General features: G+C 34.7%; 7 protein-coding genes across 13 annotated transcripts in view; 4 read left to right on the top strand and 3 right to left on the bottom strand.

The window, feature by feature from the left end:
* Positions 1-4308, top strand: part of LOC142976024 (uncharacterized) — a 74824-nt gene extending 70516 nt beyond the window's left edge. For all 6 annotated transcript variants that reach the window (XM_076119218.1, XM_076119217.1, XM_076119214.1 and 3 more), the window contains exons 4-5: positions 301-813; positions 1034-4308. In XM_076119218.1, coding sequence (XP_075975333.1) covers positions 301-813; positions 1034-1306 — 786 coding nt within the window. In that variant the 3' untranslated portion in view covers positions 1307-4308. The remainder of the gene's footprint in view (positions 1-300; positions 814-1033) is intronic.
* A 405-nt stretch (positions 4309-4713) lies between these two features.
* LOC142976078 (cytochrome c oxidase assembly factor 5) lies at positions 4714-5976 on the bottom strand. Its single transcript, XM_076119295.1, has 3 exons — positions 5779-5976; positions 5512-5607; positions 4714-4858 (listed from the first exon to the last, which is right to left on the bottom strand). The coding sequence occupies exons 1-3, from the start codon at positions 5884-5886 to the stop codon at positions 4817-4819; spliced, it is 246 nt and encodes an 81-aa protein (XP_075975410.1). The 5' UTR covers positions 5887-5976; the 3' UTR covers positions 4714-4816.
* A 264-nt stretch (positions 5977-6240) lies between these two features.
* CysRS-m (cysteine--tRNA ligase-like protein, mitochondrial) lies at positions 6241-8616 on the top strand. Its single transcript, XM_076119579.1, has one exon. It carries the CDS (start codon positions 6338-6340, stop codon positions 7868-7870), a length of 1533 nt encoding a protein of 510 aa, XP_075975694.1. The 5' UTR covers positions 6241-6337; the 3' UTR covers positions 7871-8616.
* Positions 8617-8804: 188 nt separating this feature from the next.
* On the bottom strand, positions 8805-14192 carry LOC142976290 (transmembrane protein 39A). Its single transcript, XM_076119578.1, has 8 exons — positions 13831-14192; positions 13295-13585; positions 12921-13060; positions 12091-12189; positions 11410-11629; positions 10944-11109; positions 10305-10444; positions 8805-9873 (listed from the first exon to the last, which is right to left on the bottom strand). The coding sequence occupies exons 1-8, from the start codon at positions 14071-14073 to the stop codon at positions 9622-9624; spliced, it is 1551 nt and encodes a 516-aa protein (XP_075975693.1). The 5' UTR covers positions 14074-14192; the 3' UTR covers positions 8805-9621.
* A 124-nt stretch (positions 14193-14316) lies between these two features.
* Positions 14317-17152, top strand: S2P (membrane-bound transcription factor site-2 protease). Its single transcript, XM_076119580.1, has 2 exons — positions 14317-14538; positions 14612-17152. Exons 1-2 carry the CDS (start codon positions 14464-14466, stop codon positions 16022-16024), a joined length of 1488 nt encoding a protein of 495 aa, XP_075975695.1. The 5' UTR covers positions 14317-14463; the 3' UTR covers positions 16025-17152.
* Positions 17153-17197: 45 nt separating this feature from the next.
* Positions 17198-18011, bottom strand: LOC142976294 (LYR motif-containing protein 2). The gene is made up of 2 exons (XM_076119581.1): positions 17815-18011; positions 17198-17648 (listed from the first exon to the last, which is right to left on the bottom strand). The coding sequence occupies exons 1-2, from the start codon at positions 17854-17856 to the stop codon at positions 17427-17429; spliced, it is 264 nt and encodes an 87-aa protein (XP_075975696.1). The 5' UTR covers positions 17857-18011; the 3' UTR covers positions 17198-17426.
* A 1938-nt stretch (positions 18012-19949) lies between these two features.
* Sobp (Sine oculis-binding protein) overlaps positions 19950-23628 on the top strand; it is a 31536-nt gene continuing 27857 nt past the window's right edge. For both annotated transcript variants that reach the window (XM_076119433.1, XM_076119432.1), the window contains exon 1: positions 19950-20187. In XM_076119433.1, the coding sequence (XP_075975548.1) occupies positions 20110-20187 (78 nt within the window). In that variant the 5' untranslated portion in view covers positions 19950-20109. The remainder of the gene's footprint in view (positions 20188-23628) is intronic.

Here is a 23628-nt window from a genome sequence, read left to right as displayed (position 1 = left end):
AAAAACCGGCTCCAGAATTAAACGTAGGAACGATTAAAGCAGAATAATTTATCATAATTAGCCGTGATACGGCGTCGCCAATTTACATAGTTGATAGCGACGCTTAACTGTCCCGAGAATTAGACAAAGCCTAGACACGCGGCTACTCCTTGCCGACAAAGACTAATTGTTGCTCATTTTTTATACGCCGACGAAATAAACATCTAACGGCTGACCTAAATAAGTGGAACTTTCTTCCAAATATTAACTAGGTAGGTTTTATATAAACGTAGTTTAAAATATATTTATTGTACATTACAGCTTCCAGTACCGCCTCCAACGCCAGAAAAAGGAATGACTACAAAGACTGCACAAAACTCCCTTAGCATCCTCGAAATAGCCGACCCTAAACTATGTATATTAGCTCATCTCATGAGCCCTTTGGAACCGATAGAGCCAATCCTAGAATCACCGCTTGCCAAACCTCTGATAAGGCAAAAGGCAGCCGCAGGGGAGCTGTTGAACGAAGTGGCGCAGGCTAACACGGCCGTTGGAGGGATGTTGTTGGCGAACATGGAGAAAAATGCGGAATTCCCTTTCATATCTTACTATGTGATAAATACAACGCAAACGGACCCTTTGCTATTCTACAACAATATGAGATGTGCTTCCTTGAACAAGTTTGACCCGAAGACGATAAGATACTCAGCGGCGCATACCCTAGACTTGTATAGTGAAGTAGCGATGATCTGTAGACCTCCGTTCAACGACCTCGCCGGTGGACCGAAGAAGTCGCACACTCCCACCACCGGTTTTATCATTAGTGTTTATAAGGTATTGTCACTTTGATGGTTGAATTCAATTATTGACAATTTAAAGAAGCTCTTAGCACTTTACAAGTCTGACAAATTGGGCACTTAAATTCGGTAATTCGATTCGGAACATAACTTTGACCAATTTCCTTATAATCAAAAATAATGGAATTTCACCCTAAGCCCCTTTATTGAAATATCGGGATTATGTTTTTCAAAGATGTTTTCCGTATCTTTTCCAGGTTTTCGAGGGTGATGATGGTGAACGGTTCGAAAGAAACTGGTTGTACTGGACAGGAGCTCGAATGTTGTACCGACATTTGCCACATACGGTGGGCCTGAGGAAGATAGCTTTACACAAATCGGTAGCTGCGCATGGTGACAAGATGTACCTGCTGGTCTGCGAGTGTGCCAACTTGATGGACGACTTGTCGGGAGCGGCGATGTTGGTGACGGCGCTGAGGGCGCGACTGTGCGGCTACACCGGCCTCTACAGACCGATACAGACTTTCTAGTAGAAGGAGGGCCTCGAAGGCCTAGAATGTGTTGTTCTGTAATTTTGGGGACATCTTCTAGACTAGTTTGTAGATAAGGTTGCTGGGTAGTGAATTTGAGAAGATTGTTTGACCGGCTATAAATTGAAATACAAAGAATAATGTTGTGATTGTTGAGTGTGAAAACCACAGACAGGATTGCATATACTTGGCTAATCTGAGATAAATATCAAGAAGACACTGCCTAAAACGTTTTAGAAATAGTGTACCTACCGATTTAATCCAGAAAATGTATTTAGCGCTTAGAATGTACGTAAAATATGTACCTATCTCGAGAAAAGTTCAGGTATAAAATATGAAATGGTGTAATTCTTCGCAAGTTCATTGCTCAAATATGAAGATATATCTGTCAAGCGATCTAAAGGTGTCTCGTGACAAAATTGGTCATCGACAGCACACGTTGTGAATCAAACGGACCAAAGTATTAATTTTTACATTTAAGATCGTCTTAAATGGAGTACAATGTATGACTGGGTACAAGCGAGTGGAGCCGAAGTGTTCTTGTATTAGATAATAAGAAGTTTTTAATAACGGACGTTGATACGAGTGATTCAATTCTGTAGATGCTATTTTTCTTCATAAAATCTTTCACTACGATATACTTTTGATACTATAGACACCTCTAATAGAAAGCCAATTCACCTCGAAGATGACGTTAATATATTTTGTTATACATTTGAGTGAAGTCTTCCAGAATAGCGGAATATTCTTTTCACCAAAATATAATAGAGTTAATCGTAATTTTTGTGCTAAACCTTTTTGTATTATTTCTAGTGAAGTTAAAACGCTTGTTGATTATTTCCAGTTTTCTAACATATCTCTTAATACATATCATAAACCTACAAAATGTTCAATTCCAAATTATATTCTTACAGGCCTACAGTTCAACTCACTCTCTCCTATTATAACTCTGTTAGTAATAAAAAGATGCTCACATACGAAAAATATTAAAAATTAAATAGCGTTAATATTATGATATATTAATTGTTATAGTTAGAAACGCACAACATAAAATATAATTTTCTGAAATTATGCCAAAATATATTTCGATAGTTCGGACGTGAACTATCAGAAACGATACAAAAATTTAATAATTTTACCCATTCCTAATAATATTGTAATTATTCACCAACTCCTATTAAAATAAATTACCTACTGTCATGGCTTTAAAAATATAATAAAATTATTACCAGATCGCTTTAGAAAGTATATCAATTTCAGTTTAAAAATTCAGTCCAAGTTGAAACAAATGGACGTTAGTTCAAACCGTTAATTGTAGAATTATAATAAAACTTTAAAACATTATAGCGTATTAAATATAATAATTAATTCTTATACATAAGCTTGTTGCACAGAAATTTGGCATTACCTCTCAAAGTTATTTTATTATACGAGATTATAATAGCGAAATCCTATATATTTTATAATGACTTCCTCTGTACGACCAACAAGCCTACCTGACATTGTGATTCATTATATTATATTAAGAAAATATGCACAAATGATAAACATTAGTTAATGGCTTGTGAAGCATCAATAAGTAAATAATACATATATAAGATAATAGGCAATAAAACGAATATATATAATATTTATTTTCGAATATAATAAAATAGTGGTTATTGTTTTGTATAGAGATTTTTTTTCAGGCAGCAAATGCAGTTGATTGAATATATTATAATGCAAATTATACACAAATATATTTTTAACAAACGTTATGCGATTTTTACATAAATAGTTCTGCTATTGGTACAAATTGTATACATAATGCATACGCACAATTCAACCAGTGCTCATAGATTATAATATATTATAGAATTGTTACGACTGTTGTTTTATAATTATAATACAAGTTATTTTTGTGTTTTTTACTATTTTCGATTGTTTTATAATGTTATAATGAGTTTATGTTAACATTGGTTTATTTTATTCAATTATAATAAATAATAATTATTGCATTTATGATTTTATAAATAGTTTATTTGTGTTTAAAGAAAACATTCAAATTCTCAGTTTTATTGGCATACGGCATTGAAATTTGTTTACGAAATAAAATCATTTTTGTCCGATAGTATAATATTTATTTTTTGCTATGGTGCTAAATCTAGTCAATTTGTAGTTAGCAATAAAACAAGGCTTGCAAGTTTGTTAAATGAAATAATAATAAACATATACTAAATCAGAAAGTTGCTTTGGTTACTCAGTTAAATTAATAAAAAATAAAAGTAGATTGTTAATGATAGTTTTTGCCAATTTAAACTATGCATAAAATAAATAATTTAAAATATAAAAGTTTTCAATAACACCAATTCATTAGAGTATCTCATTTTAGATAATTATGGATAGTGTTTAATGCAAATTCGTAAGGCTTAAAGTTACATTAATAAATAATAGAATTATTGTTAAGAATTTAAATATCTGGGTTGTGTGGTACCAAATGTTATATTATTATCGTTCATTAACAAATAAAATGGTACCAGACTGTACCAAATACATCCTTGTGTTCGAAAATAATTATTTTTACTAAGCTTTGTTATTTTTGCAGGGATAGAATCTCCTCGGTAGCCGCTTTAGATAAATAGCTTACAAGTCGAGAAATAATAAATTGTAAAATAAAAGAAGGGTCAGGATTGATAATGTCAGATGTTGAAATAAAATTTTGTTTGGATTTTTACCTTCATAAAATAAGTCGGTGTTAAAAACATTATATTTTATGATGATGTTCTTGTTCTTAATTTTTAAACATTTTAATTTCAGGCGTGTTTTTAAAAATGTTATCAGAAGCGAAATGATATGTTTGAATACAAATTATGTAATGTTTACCTACAATATTAAAATAATTAAAATTTGAAAGTTACAGTTTGGCTTGAAAAGCTAGTTATGATTGCGGGCTAAGCTCTATTGTAGATTGTATAGAGAATTTAATTAAATTTCAACTATTTTTATAATAAAAGTTGAAATAATGAGTTTGTCTTATTTCCTGTATTCCCTTTCCTGTTCCAAAGGCACCATATGCATAAAGTACCAGTCACCATGGTACTTACTACAGTCACTTAATGACAAAACCCTGGGTTCAAATCCCAGGATGTGTAAATTATTTGGTGATTCTTATCTTTCATCAAAACAATCAATTACATTGCACAATATTACGAAATGCACCACATTTTGTGGAGTCCTTGTGTAGACAAAACACAAGATTTTTGGCAGATTATAGTTTAATATGAGCCTGAAAATAAATAGGTATAAGAAATATGTTCATATCAATATAACTCTACCTACCCACCCATTGTTATACCTATACCTTGAAAATTAGGTACTAAAGTTTTTGACTTAAGGTGATAAAAGTGACACAAAGTAAAACACTGTGATTAAAAACAAAACAAATTTTAATAATTAAAATATGTAATACTTTAAAACATTAACAAATTATAATAACTATTCTAATGTAAGCAGTCTACAGTCAGCAGTAAGTCAGTACCCTTTGTGACCACGAAACCTTCTCCTTGTGTCGAGCTGAAACAAACAAAAGAATTGAAAAAGTCAAAGATTGAAAAAAAGAAAATACATGATAAATTATTTGTCTATATAATTTTAATGGAGACATCTATAATCCTAAAGACATAATCTTAATCTCTTTTATTATTTTAAAGAATGAATTGTTAAAACAACTTACTTCTTATAGGTACCAGTAAAATGACAAACACAAAATAAATGCCTGACCCAAAAATAATAAAAAATTACAAATATTACTTGTTGGTCAGTTGTGTTGTACACTTTGACTCTTTGAAGTACTCTTTTAAAGTAGTGGTTACTTTCTTCAACACTAGTCTGATTTAAAATTTAGATCATAGCACCTTAAATACAAGGATAGCAGAAGCTAGGGCACTTTCTGGTCTCTACTGAATGGGCCAAATAGTACAGTAGCAAGTAACAATTAATCATCTTTTTTTCTAGCCTGGTCGATAGTCCCACTGCTGGGCGAAGGCTCCTTTCCTTTCAAACCAGCCTATTGGTAGCAAACATAGACCCATCCTTCGTAAATGCATCCAAGTCATCTCGCAATATAAATATATTAGAGCATAATAAACCAAACGCTCGAAAAAGTAGTTATGCAAAACATCATACTGATACTATTGTTCTAAATTGATGTGTATGAAGATACTCACAAGTGATCTTTTGCATTCAAAAAAGCTTTGACGTAGTTGAGCACACTCATCTGGTACTGAGCCATCCTTTAGACATTCCCTTGGTGTTTTCTTGTCCTAGAAAAAGAAAATAGCTAATAAAAATGAATGAAAATTAGCAACCTGAATTATTGTAAAGAGACACATTAAAACTGTTATGTGTGGGCAATGTTTGAATGAATCAGTGCGAGTTTATTTTATACTATGTGTAAACAGTGTAAGGAAAAAGGATCACAATACAAAACTAACCTTTCTACAGCAATCACTGGCAAGTAAACATAGCTTAAGATCTGCTCTGATACCGGCGCATGGCGACTTGTCAGCTAAGCCGACCTCATCAGGAGCAAACGAAACCATTATTTTCTTCTAGTTTTTAATTTATTAAACAAAGTAACTAGAAATTCGGCAATTTGTTGATATCTCAAAATGACAGGTCAGATTTTATCAATTGACATTGACATAATCGCACGCAGTGTGGTTTTTTTAAACGTTATTGGTACTTTTTTATAAAACTATTCTAGTTTAGTATTTATTAAGTGTATTTAATATATTTGCTGAAACTTACAGTTGATATATTTTATGTATCTATCATCCCGAATGGCAGACAACTACGTATGCAATAGTTAGGAGACCTGATAATCTGCTTTCACAGTATAATTAGTTCCGCGAACGGAACGTAAATGACATTGACTTGACAACTTTCCACAGATTTCCACTGTCAGTGAGTTATCAGCTGTTTGAATTCAGTGCTCATTGCCCCTTGTAGAGTTCAATTCTGTTTAATGAACTTAACAAAGGCTCAATAAAGATGAGGAAGTTGTTTCCAGTAATTTCAAGAAGATTATCGCACGTGTGTAGTTTGAAACCATACAAGGAGACGAAATGGTTGATGCCGAATGGGAATCCGACCGGTGCTTATATTTACAATTGTGTCGCAAATCAAAAAGTTCCGGTAATATTAAATGATCCGCATATTGCAACTTGGTATTCTTGCGGCCCGACAGTGTACGACTCCGCGCACATAGGACACGCAAGTTGTTATGTTAAGTTAGATATAATTCAACGTATTCTGAAGTCTTTCTTCAATATAAAACTTGTGACTGCCATGGGCATGACAGATATCGACGACAAAATCATTAAGAAAGCTGTTGAAACGAAAACACATTTCGCAAATGTTGCTAAACAATATGAACACGAATTTTGGATTGATATGGCTTCTTTGAATGTTGAGAAACCACTCATAATAACTAGAGTTTCAGAGCATATTAGTACTATAGAGCATTTTATAAAGAAACTAATTGATTCTGAGATGGCATATGTTACATTTGATGGCTCAGTGTATTTTGATACAAGCAAATACCCAGCATATGGAAAACTACAGAAAATGCAGCCTGAGGGTGAAGCTTCAAATGAAGAGAAAAGAAACAAAATGGACTTTGCTTTGTGGAAAGCTGAAAAGCCTGACGAGCCATCATGGACTGCATCCTGGGGTCAGGGAAGACCTGGGTGGCACATAGAGTGCTCTGCTATGGTGACTAAACTTTTTGGCACACAATTAGACTTCCATGCAGGGGGTATTGACCTTCAGTTCCCTCACCATGAGAATGAGGAAGCTCAGTCCTGTGCCTTCCACAACACAAGGCAATGGGCTAACTACTGGATACATGTTGGACACCTACATGTGAAAGGAGATGCTAAAATGTCTAAATCCTTACAAAATACTATTTCTATACCAAGCCTACTAGAGAAATACAGTGCTGATGTATTCAGAATGGCATGCCTGACCTCCAACTACAGGTACCAAATGGAATACAATGACGAAATGATGAAGACAGCAGAGGAAGTGTTAAACAAATTCAAATTTTTCCTCAAAGATGCATCCAATTACGTCAATAACAATGCTCCTGGGAGTGGAGATTATAAAGATAAGATACTGAGTGATTTGCAGAGAATAGAAGAGGCTAACATAGAGGCTTTGAAGTCAGACTTTGACACTGCTTCATGCATCAGTAACCTGCTCACCTTAGTCAGTAATGCTAATAGAATTATTAAGTTAAACAAAACCGACTACTATCCAGTGCCTATTGTTTTAATCGCAGATTATATTACCAGTGTACTGACAAGACTTGGCTTGAAATTACAAGACAACCAAGATAGTATTTTATCAGATTCGGTGGTTGATACACTTGTAGAATTCAGGCATGCGGTCAGGTCAAACGCACTGAAACGTAAAGATAAGGAGATGCTGCAGGCATGTGATGTTGTGAGAGATAAACTAAAGTCAATCAAAATACAAATAAATGACAGTAATCAGACTTCTAGTTGGGTGTCTGTTAAATAAGTTATTTTTAGAAATGTGAGATTATTCGAATTTATCTTGGGATTTTCCATTGATATAAATGGAAGACAACAATAACAGGTTTATCTATTTATATACCAGATTTGTAAAGACTAGTTTATAAACTTTTATAGAATCGAATCATTAGCTGTATCCTTAAGAGGTATTTAGTGCAAGGCATTTGTAGGCACAATAATAGGCAAGATTTTTCTTGTGCACAGTGTAAAGTGCAAATCATTCAAAGATAGTTATGGATTGGTGACCTCGAACATTGTGACGCACATCTTCCAAACGCGCCCTCGCAATTATAAACAAAATTATACACAGTCTTGGGATTATATTTCTGAATCCATATATTATCTAACAGCAATAAAACCAAACCCTGTATAACAAGATGTGGATATGAATGAGTCAAAGGAAGTTTGTCTTGTTCTTTGGTCCCTGAACACCTATAGGAACGATTTTATGTATGTATGAAATTAAACCCAAAACTATGTTATGGTGTAAGATATTTTGAACTCCCAAAGTGTATTTTAAAGGACTATACTATGGAAAATGGCCTTGTACCAAAGTCTAATAAATTGTAATGTCCATGAGTCGGCCAATGAGTCTTGATTATAACTTATCAAGTAATTTATGACTTTCCTTTATCTGTATGTAATATAACTATTAACTGTACATATAATGTATGTCTGTAAATAATAATAGAACTTCTTTGTTACTGGTGTATTAAATCTATCTATCTTTTATTTAATTCTGTAATCAATGGGTAGATACTCTAATCCCTAAAATATAAAATATGTTTTTCAGAGTAAGTTGACTATATTATAACCTTCTTCCTTCACTTTATTATTTTTATATTTTTTTTAACTAGCCACACTAATCACCATCAGCCTGTGTATGTATGTTATTAATATTAAAATAAAAAATATATAACCTCTGTTCATTCAAGTTTTTATTTTAATAATTTACTTACATTCATGTCCATTGACTAGATCATGATGAAATGAGATTTCCCGGGATAGTCATTATACAAACTAAAAATAAAACTTTCCATTATGGCAAGTAAGATGTAATTGTTACAACATTGTGTCAAATCTCAAGATTATGGGGTCAAATGACATACTACTGTATATGAATGTAAAATAAATGGTCTAGTTCCCATCAGTCTTATACATTTCACATTCAATGCTATGTAACTGTGTTACTTTGTTCAAAAAACCGAATCCTTAACATATATGAGCGCAGGTCTAAACAAATATTTAAGTACAATTGACACAATAGTGAGATATTCAACAGAATACAGCTTTGGCGTGTCAAACTTCGTAATATTGTGGGGTCGTAATGGAATGTATATATTTAAGTGAAAACATATTTTTAAACTAATCTACGGATTCTTAAATTTTTACTGGCAAGTACATGTGTCAGTAATGACTAAATAATTGGCCTAACTAATTGGGTATGCTCTTAGTATCATAAAACATTTTACAGTATAAAATTCATTACTTGTTTATAAATATCACAAAATTATTATTGTGTATCGTCAATTTATTGCTACTGGCTACAAAATACAAATAATCTGATTTGTTGTTTAAAAATAAATACTGACATTGCAGACGATATAAAAATAAAAATGAGATGGCCAGTATTTTTTCGAAGACATTTTTCTATCCGCACAATATTACGAAGTTTGAAACAAGTTCTTTTTAGACAAATTTTGTGCGCGGGAGACTTTAGTACGCCTTAAAACTAAATTAATTAGAGACTGGATGTACTGAGCCGTTTTTATCTTGTATCATATTCTCCGCTTTGTAGACTTTCCACGCGACTAAATAATCGCGCACCATTTTGAATAGAGTGTAATAATTAATGAACAGTAGTATAACTATTGATATAAAGTTGTGCCACTGTATGGAGCTGAATAGTAGGCATAGTTGGAGGACTATGAGGGAGAGTTGCAGGCAGAGCATACCGCACAGCAGTAACGATGGATTTACGAACACCGTCTGAGAACAAAGAAAAATAATTAATATTTTCAATGATGCAGCATTCAGAAATGTCTATTTATTTTAGTAAAATGTTATAATTTGTAACATTGAAACAAGATTTTATCGTAACTTGTAATAGTAGCATTGTTCAGTCAAGACGTGCAATTTATTGCTTTCCGTGATTGATCTTTATTTATTCATCATTGTCAATGTCAAGGCAATCTAACGTAGCAGTGCAATTTGTGACGTGGTTTTCATGGCACTTTCTAATTGTTTAACCGGTCTGAAACGAGCGGAAACGTAAATACTAATCACACAATCAATTACATATAACAATACAAATATTGTTTAATAACCAAACTAAGTATCCATAATAATAATTGGAAATGGTCGTGGTAATATTGACATTGACAGTAGAACAGTTAAAATAAGTAAATAAATGTACGTACATGGAAGCGCGAGTGCGCGACACTGTTGGGGTCGGCGGCCACGGCGGGCGACAGCGCCACGAAGGTCCGGGAGCCCGCCAGCACGCGCGCGCCCCGCGCCCACACGCGCGCCCCGCACCACTCCGACACCTCACAACCCTCTGTGGACATGAACATATGAGGTAAAATACGCACTTACTTTTTGCGAAATATAAAAGTTGCCTCATATATTGCCCAGCAATATTGCCTGTTAAAGTAGCGTTAGTCACACGTTTACACAATGACATAATATTGTACCCGAGCCAGAAGAGAATCAAATTTCTATCAAATATTTAATGCAATTTGTGCTGCCTATAACATTTATTTAGTAAAAAGAAAAAGATAGAAAGCATATAATAATATAGATTTTTTACCTACATCACAATAATGTTAATAGTATATTTGCAGTAATGTCTTTTTTAACTAGGAATCGATATATTGAACTTACTGATCATTTTCAATTAGAAGAATTTTGAAGAAGCATAAAGCCAGGCCATCCGCATGGTCTCTAAGCAACATCCACGCCTTGAGCCTTAAGACTGCAGCAGCAGATCCTTGAAGCGGTAACCCACTCACCATATAGTGCATGTCTGTAACGTTTCCTGAATCGCCACAAAGTACCTGTGCAAGTGTTGTCGGGGCGCCAGCGGCCCAGGTGCAGCGCGGCGCGGTGCGGCACGTCGCAGTACGTGGCGCTCACCAGCTGCGACGTGTAGCGCGCGAACAGCCCCGCCCACACGAACGCTGTCTGCTGCGACGCTGCGTATACGTCGTAGTATAGGTATGACTGGGGACAAAAAAAAGTTTAAGCTTTGGTAGTTAAGATAGTTCAAGTGAAATGAAAAATTATTCATATTGGTAGCAAAGTGAGAATTCAAATGAAACTAAATTGATATATTGATATACTAAATTGAAAAATAAGACGATGGATTAAAAAATTTTCTCCTGATATTTTAACTATAAAAGGTAAATCAATTCCATCTGTAAACAAATTTCAGAATCTATATTTAACATTACTTTGTCGAACAAATGTGAAATTAAAAATCATCATATTATTAGAAAAAATGTTGAATATTTGTTGACTTACCTGTGCAAAACAGCAAGGTATAAAACTGGAATAGTAAGCGCCCACGACTGAATTAAATATGATCTTCTTCATGCGTACATTGAAGTCTTGTCTTAGCGCGTCCACCTCGGCCCGCACTTGGGCCGCGTCGTGTGAACAACAGTGCAACGGAGGATCACTGTTGTTCAGCTCTAGGAAGGGACTTGAGTGGAAGCCGAATAGAAGGAAGTAAATTACAGCCCTGGAAATTAAATAACGATATTAATTTGCTATATTTCTGCTCATGATTCGATTAATGGAAAAAGATTACCTAGGATAATAAATACACTATAATATGTCAATACAGGTTATTAAGTGTCTCTATACAATTTTATCAAAATACATTCTTTAGTTTTGCTGTGGCTGAGTGACTATAAGAGTTACCAAACATGCATATTCATAATATTAGTATAGATTTGTCCATCATAATTTGGTTCTTTAACCAATGTAGACACACATAGTATCTCCCAAAATAATTTAAAGAATGTTACTGTATTATTATTCAGCATAATTATGACTGTCTCAGGTATTTATTATTTAATGGTCAGAACCCATAGGAAAACCTTGATTACTTTTGACAATATTGAAGGTACAAAACAATCACCAGAAAGAACACATGTTTTTATCTATAAATATAAAGTATTAAAGTAAAAAAATACTTACGGATAGCACAGGTAGAATATCTTCATGATTGGATACTTGAGGACAATGAAGTATGTGCACCATGCCAGAGCACCAAGCACCAGACCCAAGATAAACATCCTGGAAAATAGACAAAAATATACAATATAGTCGTCCCGTTTGTTAGACTTAAGATAAAAATCATCTTCACAGATATGTTAAGCTCACATTATTAATTTCTAGATCAAGTTGTCTGAAGTCAATAAATTCAAATCCAAAATATATTTTATTTCGTAAACTTCGTACAAAGCTTTTGAAACAATCATATATTTTTCAGAATTGATGATTTACTGTGTACAGTTTAAATAATAATCATCCATACTAATATTATAAATGCGAAAGTAACTCTGTCTGTCTGTCTGTCTGTCTGTCTGCTACTCAATCACGTCTAAACTACTGAACCAATTGGCATGAAATTTGGTATGGAGATACTTTGATACCCGAGAAAGGACATAGGCTACTTTTTACCCCGGGAAAATGACGCATTTCCCGGGAAAATTCAGGTGGCGAACGAAGTCGCGAATAATCAATATAATAATGACATTAAATTAACAAAATTCCGTTGTCATGGCAACTGTTTTAATGGCGGATATGCCTTAGCACGACTTCGTTATAATAAGAGATATAAATAATTTTAAGAATATTTTTCGTGAAAAAAAAAAGCATATTTTATATCATCACGCTACGACCAATAGCAGAGTAACAGTAAAAAGGTGTTACAAAAACGTGGAAAATTCTGACCCATTCTCTCTTATGTGACGCAAGCGAAGTTGCACGGGTCAGCTAGTATTATATATGTTATATGTCTGTACCTTGTAGCAATGGTTATATGAGGCATCAGTTTAGGCACCAGGAAAATTCTTAACACTGCAAGACTCATACTCAGCAACAGTTTCCGGCATATTATCGTCACTATGAATGCCACCAAATGAGGGTCTATCAAGTAGAAATTCTGAAATTAAGAATAAAAACATTTTTAAAAGGTCAATTGTGAAACAATAACTATTATTACAGTCAGGCATTTGTATGCCAGTTTTTAACTACAATTAATGCAACATGTATCCCAGCATCAAACAAACATTAAGTTAAATATGCTCTATTAAATTAATCCTCTAAAAATAACAGCAGGTAGGAACGCAAGTATTTTTTTTAGATATGTTATTTTTTCAGATTGTTTCAATCTTACCATTGCCTGATTAGTATATGAGTGTGGAAGCCACCATGCAGTCCTATACAAATTAAGGAACTGCAGTCCAGTGGCCACTAGAGTAAACACAAACGTCATGGCTTCAAATAATAACGTGCCATCTTGAGGTATGTATGGAAACGGTATGTGTTTGGGGGCCACTGGTCCATCCGCAAGCTTTATTTCTGGCAGACCCACTGCAGGCAGAGTGGTTGTTGACGGGGGACGTGATATACGTCCTATCCGCTTACCACCTCCATTCATATCTTCCTCTGGAACTGGGAATGTTCCCTGCAATACATATTTTTAAGAATTGTTTTATTAATATTTTACAAGGAAAAATTACAATTATGACATTTGAGTACCTACTATCATTAATGATTTATATTATCATGACCACAATGACCACATATGAAAGTGAAGTATTCATTTTGAACCAAAACTGTGACAATTTAGCAATATTTAGACGTCGCTGCAAATTATCCTTGTGCATTAAAATATACAGAAAACAGCAGGTGAAAGGACTTTAACCGCACCTTTTTATTGACTCCAGTAGCCTTCTTAGATCCGGGTGGCATCATTTTACAAGCTATCGGCGGCAGGGGCCGCTTGATAAGCGGATCTTTGATGATCTTTCGCCGCCTAGAGACGGCTGTAGACGAAGTATTGTTCACTTGGGAGTTCGCCCAGCGTCGAGCCAAAAGTATGGTCAGGCACCCAACGACCGCTGGTAAGAAGAACACGACAAAAGGGCCACTTTCATTTTCCGTACAACTCATCACTTACATGTTAAAATGTTTTATAAATTGTCACAATATTGTTTTATTTCGATTAGTTATTTTCGATCAACACACACAGGACCGACGAATCTCAACAAATGTCAAAATATCATTGTCAAAATCTGTTTCCTTGACCAAGGCCACGACGTCAAACAGCCAGCGAGTCACTTTTTGTGTCACTTTGCACGAAAAAGCTAAAAGACTGCTATTCAAAGTTGTTTGTTATTATGTCATTGCACCACCGTGACGTTTGTTGCATCTGTGTAAAAATCATCGATTGCGGACTTTTCGATTTCAATGTGATTCCGTGCCGGCTTTTGCTTACATGTGGATAATTATGTAAAACGATAAAGGAATTCGTCGCTGAAGGGCTCTGAGCACTGCTTTATAATGTCTTTCACGGTGCTTTGCTCTTTTGTATTAGCATTTTACGTTGTGATATGGTTCTTTGACTCGTTCTTCAAGGTATTGTTTTCGTATAAAGTTCATAATAAATTAATACATGAATTAGTTATTGACTGCGGATTTTGTGTTTCAGAGCTGTATGCACTATCCATATTATGCATTCCTGGAAGGAACAGGATTGAAAATCGGAATTTTTAACTTTACATGGACCACAACTGCATTCAACAGATTTTTGTACAGATGGAGTAAGAACCTTACCCGCGTGCTGCGCAAGTGGTACACATGCGGTTACATATTCACGGTCTGGATATTCCTTCCATTTGCAATTTGGACTCTCCTCACAATCATATTTGAACATTTTTATGAGACTATACAAATCAACAATGTGCCAGAGGTTAAGGCTATGTTGCCAGGTGTGAACATTCCTGCTTCAGACTTCTGGGTGTACTTCTTAGCTATAGGGTTTAGTACTATTTTCCATGAACTAGGCCATGCAATGGCTGCTGCTCAAGAGGATGTGCAACTTATATCTGTAGGTGTATTTGTATTTACTATTATACCAATAGCATTTGTCCAACTTAACACAGAACATTTGAATAGCTTAGCTATCACAAAAAGACTGAGAATATTTTGTGCAGGGATCTGGCACAATATTGCCACAGCTTTTGTAGCCTTACTGTTGTTCTTTTCTGCACCAATTTTATTCAATATTGCATATGAAACAGGTATTGGTGTAAGAGTAACTGGTTTCACTGAGGACTCACCACTGAAAGATGTGAGAGGATTGGATGAAGGTGATGTTATAACATCTGTAAATAGTTGTGAAGTTAAAAATTCAAATGACTGGTCCTACTGCCTCCATATGGCACATGACAGATATGGCATTTGTACTAGTGCTGAGTATGTGGCACAAAATGATGAGATCATGATGGAAACTATCAAAGAGAATGATGTAGTGGAATGTTGCAGGAAGGATGACTTGTACAGCTTCTGCTTTGAATATATGGAGCCTAAAGTTGTCTCTGACTCTGTACTACCAGGACAATATTCATGTCTGAAGCCTAGAGATATGGTCAAAAAGAAATTCACAAAATGCACAGAAGCTGGTGGTTATTCCTGCCCCAGAGGGAAGCACTGCTTGAAGCCTTCTATGAATAACCATACATACTTACTAATTGTTGAAAGAAAGGATAACAATGCTGTATTATATTTAGGGCTACCTTATGATTTGCACAAGACTGTTTTTGTTGATCAGTATTTCCCAAGATGGGGGATATTTTCATTCTTCTCACCTTCCCAGTTTGAGAAACTGTTGAGATACATATTCATGTTTTCTCTGGGAATAGGGTTCATTAATGTGATACCTTGTTATGGTATGGACGGCCATCACATAACAAGGAACTTGATCCAAGTATTAGCTAAGTCTTTAAATAAGAATGGTGATTTTGTTACATTTTTCACTGTTTTTACTCTAGTAGTTGGCACAGGAGTGACAGGGCCTATGGTAATATATTTATTTTACAGAGCTGTCTATGTAGATAATTAACTTTATCATCTTTAGATTTATTATATGCTTACTATATGCAAAGTCTGATATTCTCTTATGTATGTTTAAATGCATATAAGGGTATGCTATGGTGCCATTCCTTTTATAAATATTGGGTCAAATATTTGGTCCAACATTGACATAGTGATCGGAATATAGAGGCATTTTCTGTCAGTGAACTTTTAAAAAACAGTGCAATCAGTTCACTACTTCGTTGAAGCTTATTTAAATTATATTTTAAGTAATATACAGAAGTGAAGAAGCCAAATTTATGCGAAAATATATGAACTAGGACTTGGGAAGTCATCAAAACACAATTTATTTGTAGACACACCTACTAATTATAACCTCTCGAGCGCCCCACGTCAAAATTCAAATATACCGTTAAGCGTCCAGGCCAAAAATGGCGCGCGAAATTGAATTGGCGGTTGGCGTTTAAGCGCCGATTCCGTCATATTTTGATACTAACACCCTAGTCATACCTTATACATTTGAAATCTACATAAAATTTGCTATATATTAAAAAAATAAACCACAAATAATATTTGATAGTGGTGGTACAATAGTCGGTTTAATCTGAATATTGTGTGCTTTAGGCATGTGTTTGAAGAAAGTCTAAAAAATATTTTTAGGCATAAAAAATAATATGACGGAAGGTCTTATTGTGTAGTTAATGAATAATGACATTAAAATCCAACTGTAAAATATACTCAAATCTTTAAAATTTGTTCAAAAAAGTATTTACAATATTGGTCATAAAGGAACATGTCGTTGGGTCAGATGTTGTTTAAGGTGCTCTCTGGCCTATATCAACCACTTATTCAAGTGTGTGCATTAGATCGTCGTCTCGTTTCATCAGCTTCAATGTCAAATATGTTTGAAAGGGATAAACATAGTTTTAGCATTTAATTTCTACGTTTTTTTAATGTAAGATCGTTTTGCCGTACCACGGTGGCGGGACGCTTGACGGGGGTAGCACATTCAACCGTGACACGGTGGCCGGGCGCTTGAGAGGATAATTTAAACATTAATTATAAATTAATTTGTAAATAGTTACAATTTAATAGTTTATTATTGTTTGTGTATTCATGTGTATAATATCTTAGTTAATAAAAGTTTTTTATGACACATTCTGTTTTTTACTTAGTTTTATTTTATTATGAAAATTATAATTCAATATTTTACGAGGTAGTTGTAAATGGCCATATTTTAAATTTATGAAAGGTTTTCTGAACTTTTTAACACCCTTAAAATGTAACAAGCATTACAGCCAATTCATTCAATGATAATTTTAAAGACAAATTGGGACAGGGATTTTTCCATGGGCATTAACTATTCTAGAAACTAAATAACACAATACTTATTAAACTTTGAGCCTATTAATACACTACTATAAATCCTGCTAACTTCTGCTCAAAGCAAGTGAATTTTGAATATCCTTCAGTGATTTCTTTCCATAATGTAACATAGCTTTTATAGTAGTTTCGTCCTTGTGATGCATGTTGTTCCTAAAGTCTGTTCTAGCCCAATCCCTTAGTTCTATTCGTGTAGATTCATCTGGTATCTTCCTTAGTGTCCTGAAGATGTCTCTGTACAGTTTTAGAACCTCTTGACGCAGGAGAAACTGAAAAATGTAAAGCACTTTAATTAGCAAAAAACAAAGTATTGAAGACTGGATGGTCTTCAAGTAATTCGCTATATTAAAACAGGTTCTAGTAAAAAAACAACAACAATAAGTGATTTACAGCTAAAGCTTGTTATTATATCAAAATGTAAAGAAATATTCTTACCTGTTTCAAACTCAAGGCTGCTTTCGGTAACTTCGAAGTCATCCTTCACGAGTAATTTCCACTTAGTCGACGTTAATAGCTCATTTATTATAGCATTTGTATGTTGTTGCTGATATAATTCCTATATGCGTAGATATTTTCAGGGATATTTTTTATATTGACAAAAACATAACCTCGAAACCGTCCATCAGCTGTTTTTGACATAACATTTCTAAAGGTTGAACAGTGACGTTTTATGCGTTTAGTTTCTTCTTAACGTTTTCAATTATTTTTATGACATAGACATATATTTATTTCATCATAATTAAGTCACAATTTAAACTTAAAAATGTTATTGGCATTACACGCATGAAAAGAATTAAAAAAAAACAAGCAAGATTTGATCAATTTCTTGAAAAAAATTACAAATGTTATAAACAAATATGATAAACCTGGCGCTGTGACGTTGCATTTTACTTTATACGGGACAATCTTTGAGATCCTACTACTAAGGAAGAGTCAATATTTCATGTCGGTTGGATTAATGGGTGCGAAATGATGACTTTACACAGCTCGCAATATTTTACAGGTAGGCCTACCTAATTTGTTACGAAGGTTTCTTATATAGTAAAATTGCTTAAATGATTGAAACAGACACGACGATATACGATATCTTCGGAATTGACAAAGGCAAGGAGTTTTAAAAAAAATATACAAATACAAAATATTTTGCCGGTTTCGAGGGAACTTCATGTTGAAGTCAAATAATATGACACATAAAAGTTACATTTCATGTAAAAAACTGATTTTAGAGGTCCCCGTTTTTTGTTTGATCGATACTTTGGCATAGGGCATAGTAATGGTGATCTCCTCGCTTCTACTATGTCGGATGTCGTGGGTTCGATTTCACACACAACGGTTTGTTTTACACAGCGTTGTTTAGTGTCTATATTTGCATAATGTATCCGTTATTTGTACGTTTGTAACTTTATCCACGACACAAGAACATTCCTAGGCTCTGTTTTGTCGTTTTCTTTAATGGGTATGGCAAATTAGAGTAAGTATGTAATGTAATTATAATGAGACTTGAATGACACTTATATCCTGGCCGTAACTCAGAACAAAATTGTACCTACTTACGAACTTACTTGCTTATTTTCATATAAGTGGACTCGCGCGGCTCCGCTCGCTTAAATGTTAGAAAACATAAAAGTTGACTCTCATTCCCTAATTTCATCCACTAGAGGATTTTCTTTAAACACTGTTTCACAAAAACATGTTTTTGGTAATTTCAAATGAAAATCCCAAATATGAACTTGCATGCTTTTAGCTCTAAAATTAACGAAATTCCATATAAGGGATGATTTTCTAAAACACTGAATCATGTGTATACCTATCTCAAACGAAAATTTCAAAAGTGAAGCTTCGTGTTTTTAGCTTTTTCTTTTAAATTAGTAATAAACTAGCAATTTAGCAATATCACAATTAATTAAGTGATAAAATGCCTCTCTAGCGGAATTAGCTGTCAAGCTTCTTTTGATTTGCATTGTGATATATAAGTTTCATGTCTGCATTTTAAGCACTCGGTCAGATAAGCTAATTGTGAGGGGAAACAGGATTCCACACGTGCTAAGTATATTAAGATCCTCAAAACAACCAAGAACATAATTAAGTATTATTACATTATAAGCAGCATCTCATTATCGCATTTATCGCACATCAAAAGTTCGCCCAAATCACAATCTTGAATTCTCCAATTCGCCTTTATCATTCATATTCTTTCCTTGATTGTATGACATAAAAGTGCAAAATAAACGTAGGTATACTAGGTATGTATGATTGTAACTTCAAAACAATCTGTAAATGTAAGCGCATACGATTTATGGGTTTTCATATATATTATTGTTGAAGAGTAGTATCTGCATCAAAGATTATATCTTACAACTAAATAAAATATTAACTTTTCTACCAAAATATTTATCTGAACGCAAGCGGAGTTTTCACGTAACTTGAAAGTAGACAAAAGTTATCCGCCCATGCGCCACGGCCGGTCTGTAAGCTCCGCCCAAGGTCCGACAGTTCGCGGGAAAATGAGCTTTTTTCACGGCGCTCTACGAAAGCGACCAATCATGAACGACGTCAGTCGCGCTGCGAACGCCGCGCGGTCATCACGTATCGTAGACTTATCGCTGCGCGCATAATGTAATGTTTACGCGAACGCTGAAGTTGGACGAGAAAAACTTTTGAATAATAGTTATAGCATTTTTAATGTGTATTACTCGTTTAATATAAGATATAGTGGACTTTATACTTAAGATGGGCAGCAAAACACCCACAAATCCCTCATCACCCCCGAGGGCTCAAGTGAAAAAGGAAAATGAAGAAGAAATCAAGGTAAGATAGTTTCAAAATATTTTTTGGCGATATTGACGTGAGTTTCCGTTGGAAAACCATCATCGTGTTACGGTTTCGTCTTATTGGCAAGCGGCCTGTTTCAGCCGGTCTCGTAATAGGAGACGACCGAATCGTATTTTTAAATTCGATATTTATTCATCTCGATCTGCGAGGGGACCTCCACAAAGGTTGGAGTCTCGGGGTTACACCGAATAAATTATTCGGTGTTATATTACTATATTAATTACATTTTGCGATACACAATAAAACGCGTGTAATATCACGTTTTCGAGGCCTTTTCCAGCCATTAAAGTGTGTAACGCGATATCCGAAGCGCGCTCGGATCGCTGTAACCAGAGTCGCTGGATGTTTTGATAATAGATATAGGCGGCGCTGCTGTGTTGGTGTGTACCGACTGGCAGCACGTTAGGTGTGTGCGTGCGGGGTAATTTTAGACGTTCCTTTGCTCAAAACGTAACTCGAGACCGTCCCAGGCCACAAGCCGACGCTTCAATTTATTGTTTTCATCTGTTTATCGTAATTGTGGACGTATGGTAGCGTCGCCAGTGCGCGTTATTGTCGTCGATGGTCGACCGCCCCCGTGGATTCGCGCGCTTTTATTTTGGCGCCACGGAAATAGTTTGACATGTCAATAACCCCATTGGCGGTGTCCACGCGTCGGTGACGTCACAGGACACACGCGTCGACTTGTAATTTTGTAACTAAAATTTGAGGTCGATTTAATTTATTATATTAGTCGCCTCCCCGTCCTAGTTACAAAGGTATCGTCTTTTTTATTTTTAGTATTTTTATTATGCAGAACGAAATAGAGGAGAACATTTTGCGTATTATTTTTGTGTCGTTTGCCCAGACGACGGTTCCAAACCTGTAAAAAAGGAGTTGAATACTTTTAAGTCGCAATTTGTAGCGATATTACAGAAACATTCATAACAGTCATAAATTGAGTACAAAATGATAGGTCCGACCGCATAAAGTCATTCGACGGTAGCAATAAACTGAATATAACGATCTGATAAGTTGTAAGTGTTCTCAACCTGTTATTACGCAGCCATAAATAGCGAAATGCATTTCACTTGTAAATATGAATCAAGGTACACATTGTTAGGTGTTCAAGTAGCTGTTATGGTAATTTAATGCTGATAAGAATGTCAGGATAAAACCTAAGTAGGTACCTACTTTTACAAGAACTTTTTTATTCGGAATGAAATTCTGAATGTTATCGAGAGTTAAAAGTAAATAAATAAACAAGAAATAAATCGGCGATACGTAATGCGTGTCACACCGCGTGTGAACGTGAAAGCTCGCCAAGAAATTACTTTTCAGTAAATTCATGTTGCGATAAAATCGTCGAGATTTTCTTTTTGTTGATATTACACACGCTTTTATTTACTTTGCTTTACTTCATACAGTTAGACAATATCACATAATGTTTTGTCTAAGCATCCCTTTTATCAATTATAGTAGGTACTAAGTTAAATTAAAAAGAGTACTTTTTTTTTACCAGGATTCTTTTCTATTATGCCATCAATAATAAAATAGCGTAAACAGCTATTTTCAGTCGCTTTTTATGCCACAAAACTGTCATTTCTTTTTTCTATTTAGTCCCACAGACTTGACATATTGCGATTACTGTCTGTCGCTCGAACAAAGATATCAAATCCTGTTTTCTATCTAAATGCAAATGGCAAATGTAAAATGCATTGGTTTATAACATTATATCGTACGTCGAACTCAATTGTCCATGACACGTCATGTTGTAATGGATGCGGTGGAAAATGACTGTCTATGGAAAAATGGCGGGAGCACGCGAATGCAACAAGACACTGGCTGTCTGCGTGCAGGTAATGTGCACGGGTATTTTTAAGCCCGATTTACATTCAGCAGTTAGTCGGAAAATGGAAAATAAATAAACAAGTCTAACAATTGCCGTTGGCGAAGTCAAAGGGTCTGGTAACATGAACACTAGAAAATCTATAGTCAATAAAACTATATCGTCAAACTGTATTCACTATCCTTACTTGTACTAAGACAAAGTAGACAAATGAGAAACACAGTTTTGTTTCACAAACGTTTCCCCCAAACTTCTTGATCAGTCTTGACCCCCAACCATCCAGATTGATGTCCAAGACAACATTGTATATCATTATTACAAAATATTAATGCAGTACAACCTGACACCTTCAATAAAAATGCAATTATCTAAACAACAATTGAGATAATACGATCCGCTCATGACACGATGCCCTAGAATCTTTTCCGCAAAATGCTTACGAAACGTCAGTCAGATCATAATACACGCTGCAACAAATGCGCAAACGCACATTATTGGGACAAGGCCGCGATCCCTTTATCACATTATACACCTTATTTTACCACACATAAGGTTGTTTTTTCATAACCTGTTTGTTCTAACATTGTCGGTGTCGCATCTTATTTATGTGGCGCATGTGCATTTAGTAACGTTTGATATACTGGCCATTTAGTTCGAGAGGTCAGCAAAGCACGGTCAAGGAAGTCTTTTTGATGATGCATTGGCTCGTGTTAACATATGTAGGACACATATAAACCTAATGATATCATTTGCAGTTAATATTCAATTTAATACGACGATTACAGTAATCATTTTATTAATTGAAAGCTTGTAATGCTCTGTGAATGATGACGCTAGAAGCAAAGTTCGAAAGATAACTCAGAATTTATAAACTACGTTTGTTATAGAAAGATAATAGTTTGAAATCTTTACTATTTTCTTAATATGGATGAGTCTCATTTAACGCTTTATAGAAAACACAATAGCACAATCACAAGATTTTAGACCACCTAAGATTTAGCCATCCAATCTCGTCAATAACTCAGAAAAGTCCATGACATTAACCCAAAGGGAATACGAGACGAGATAACGTAATAATTACAACAATATAAAGTAACAAACAAACATGGAAAGTCAACACGGGCATGATGGGAGCGTCACGCGATAGCCCGTTGTAACCGACACCGCGATGCGATGCATTGTACATCTTTCATAGAATAACATTACACAGTAATGCAGATGGCGGATTTGTGACAATGTACTCGAGGATCTGGTCGTGTGGCAACAGTTTAATCAAGCAGACTTATGTGCTGTTTCTGAAGCACATTTAGCGGTAGTTTATCTATTCAAACTGTCATTTTTATATGAGCTTGAAGCTATTGAATAGGGGGTTAGCAGGTTTCACTTTTGAATAAGATTCGGTTAGTTTATCAGGCGGAATTTGACAGTTATTGTCACACATTAGCTGTGAATTTATCTATCGGATGAATAATCTGAATCTATATATGTCTAAAAGCCGTGCAACTGGCCCTTTATAAACCAAAGTTTACTATAGGTTTGAATACCGCCAGAAGGGCAATATACGAAACCACAAATTATAATTATTGACG

Source organism: Anticarsia gemmatalis, chromosome 10 (assembly GCF_050436995.1).
Source record: "Anticarsia gemmatalis isolate Benzon Research Colony breed Stoneville strain chromosome 10, ilAntGemm2 primary, whole genome shotgun sequence".
Lineage (NCBI taxonomy): Eukaryota > Metazoa > Arthropoda > Insecta > Lepidoptera > Erebidae > Anticarsia > Anticarsia gemmatalis.
The sequence above is the reverse complement of the archived record's forward strand: the minus strand, read 5'-3'. Positions and strand labels throughout refer to the sequence as shown.

Bases quoted from the DNA above. Each gene is read 5' to 3' on its own strand.
- LOC142976078 (XM_076119295.1), bottom strand. From the start codon at position 5,886: ATGGTTTCGTTTGCTCCTGATGAGGTCGGCTTAGCTGACAAGTCGCCA. The intron at 5,608-5,778 runs GTTAGTTTTGTA...TTCTTTTTCTAG, and splicing joins CCAGTGATTGCTGTAGAAAG to GACAAGAAAACACCAAGGGA. The intron at 4,859-5,511 runs GTGAGTATCTTC...TGTTTGTTTCAG, and splicing joins TTGAATGCAAAAGATCACTT to CTCGACACAAGGAGAAGGTT.
- CysRS-m (XM_076119579.1), top strand. From the start codon at position 6,338: ATGAGGAAGTTGTTTCCAGTAATTTCAAGAAGATTATCGCACGTGTGT.
- LOC142976290 (XM_076119578.1), bottom strand. From the start codon at position 14,073: ATGAGTTGTACGGAAAATGAAAGTGGCCCTTTTGTCGTGTTCTTCTTA. The intron at 13,061-13,294 runs GTAAGATTGAAA...TCTTAATTTCAG, and splicing joins CATATACTAATCAGGCAATG to AATTTCTACTTGATAGACCC. The intron at 10,445-10,943 runs GTACTTTGTGGC...TCATGTCCACAG, and splicing joins CCCCGACAACACTTGCACAG to AGGGTTGTGAGGTGTCGGAG.
- S2P (XM_076119580.1), top strand. From the start codon at position 14,464: ATGTCTTTCACGGTGCTTTGCTCTTTTGTATTAGCATTTTACGTTGTG. The intron at 14,539-14,611 runs GTATTGTTTTCG...TTTGTGTTTCAG, and splicing joins TCTTTGACTCGTTCTTCAAG to AGCTGTATGCACTATCCATA.
- LOC142976294 (XM_076119581.1), bottom strand. From the start codon at position 17,856: ATGACTTCGAAGTTACCGAAAGCAGCCTTGAGTTTGAAACAG. The intron at 17,649-17,814 runs GTAAGAATATTT...TACATTTTTCAG, and splicing joins CAGCCTTGAGTTTGAAACAG to TTTCTCCTGCGTCAAGAGGT.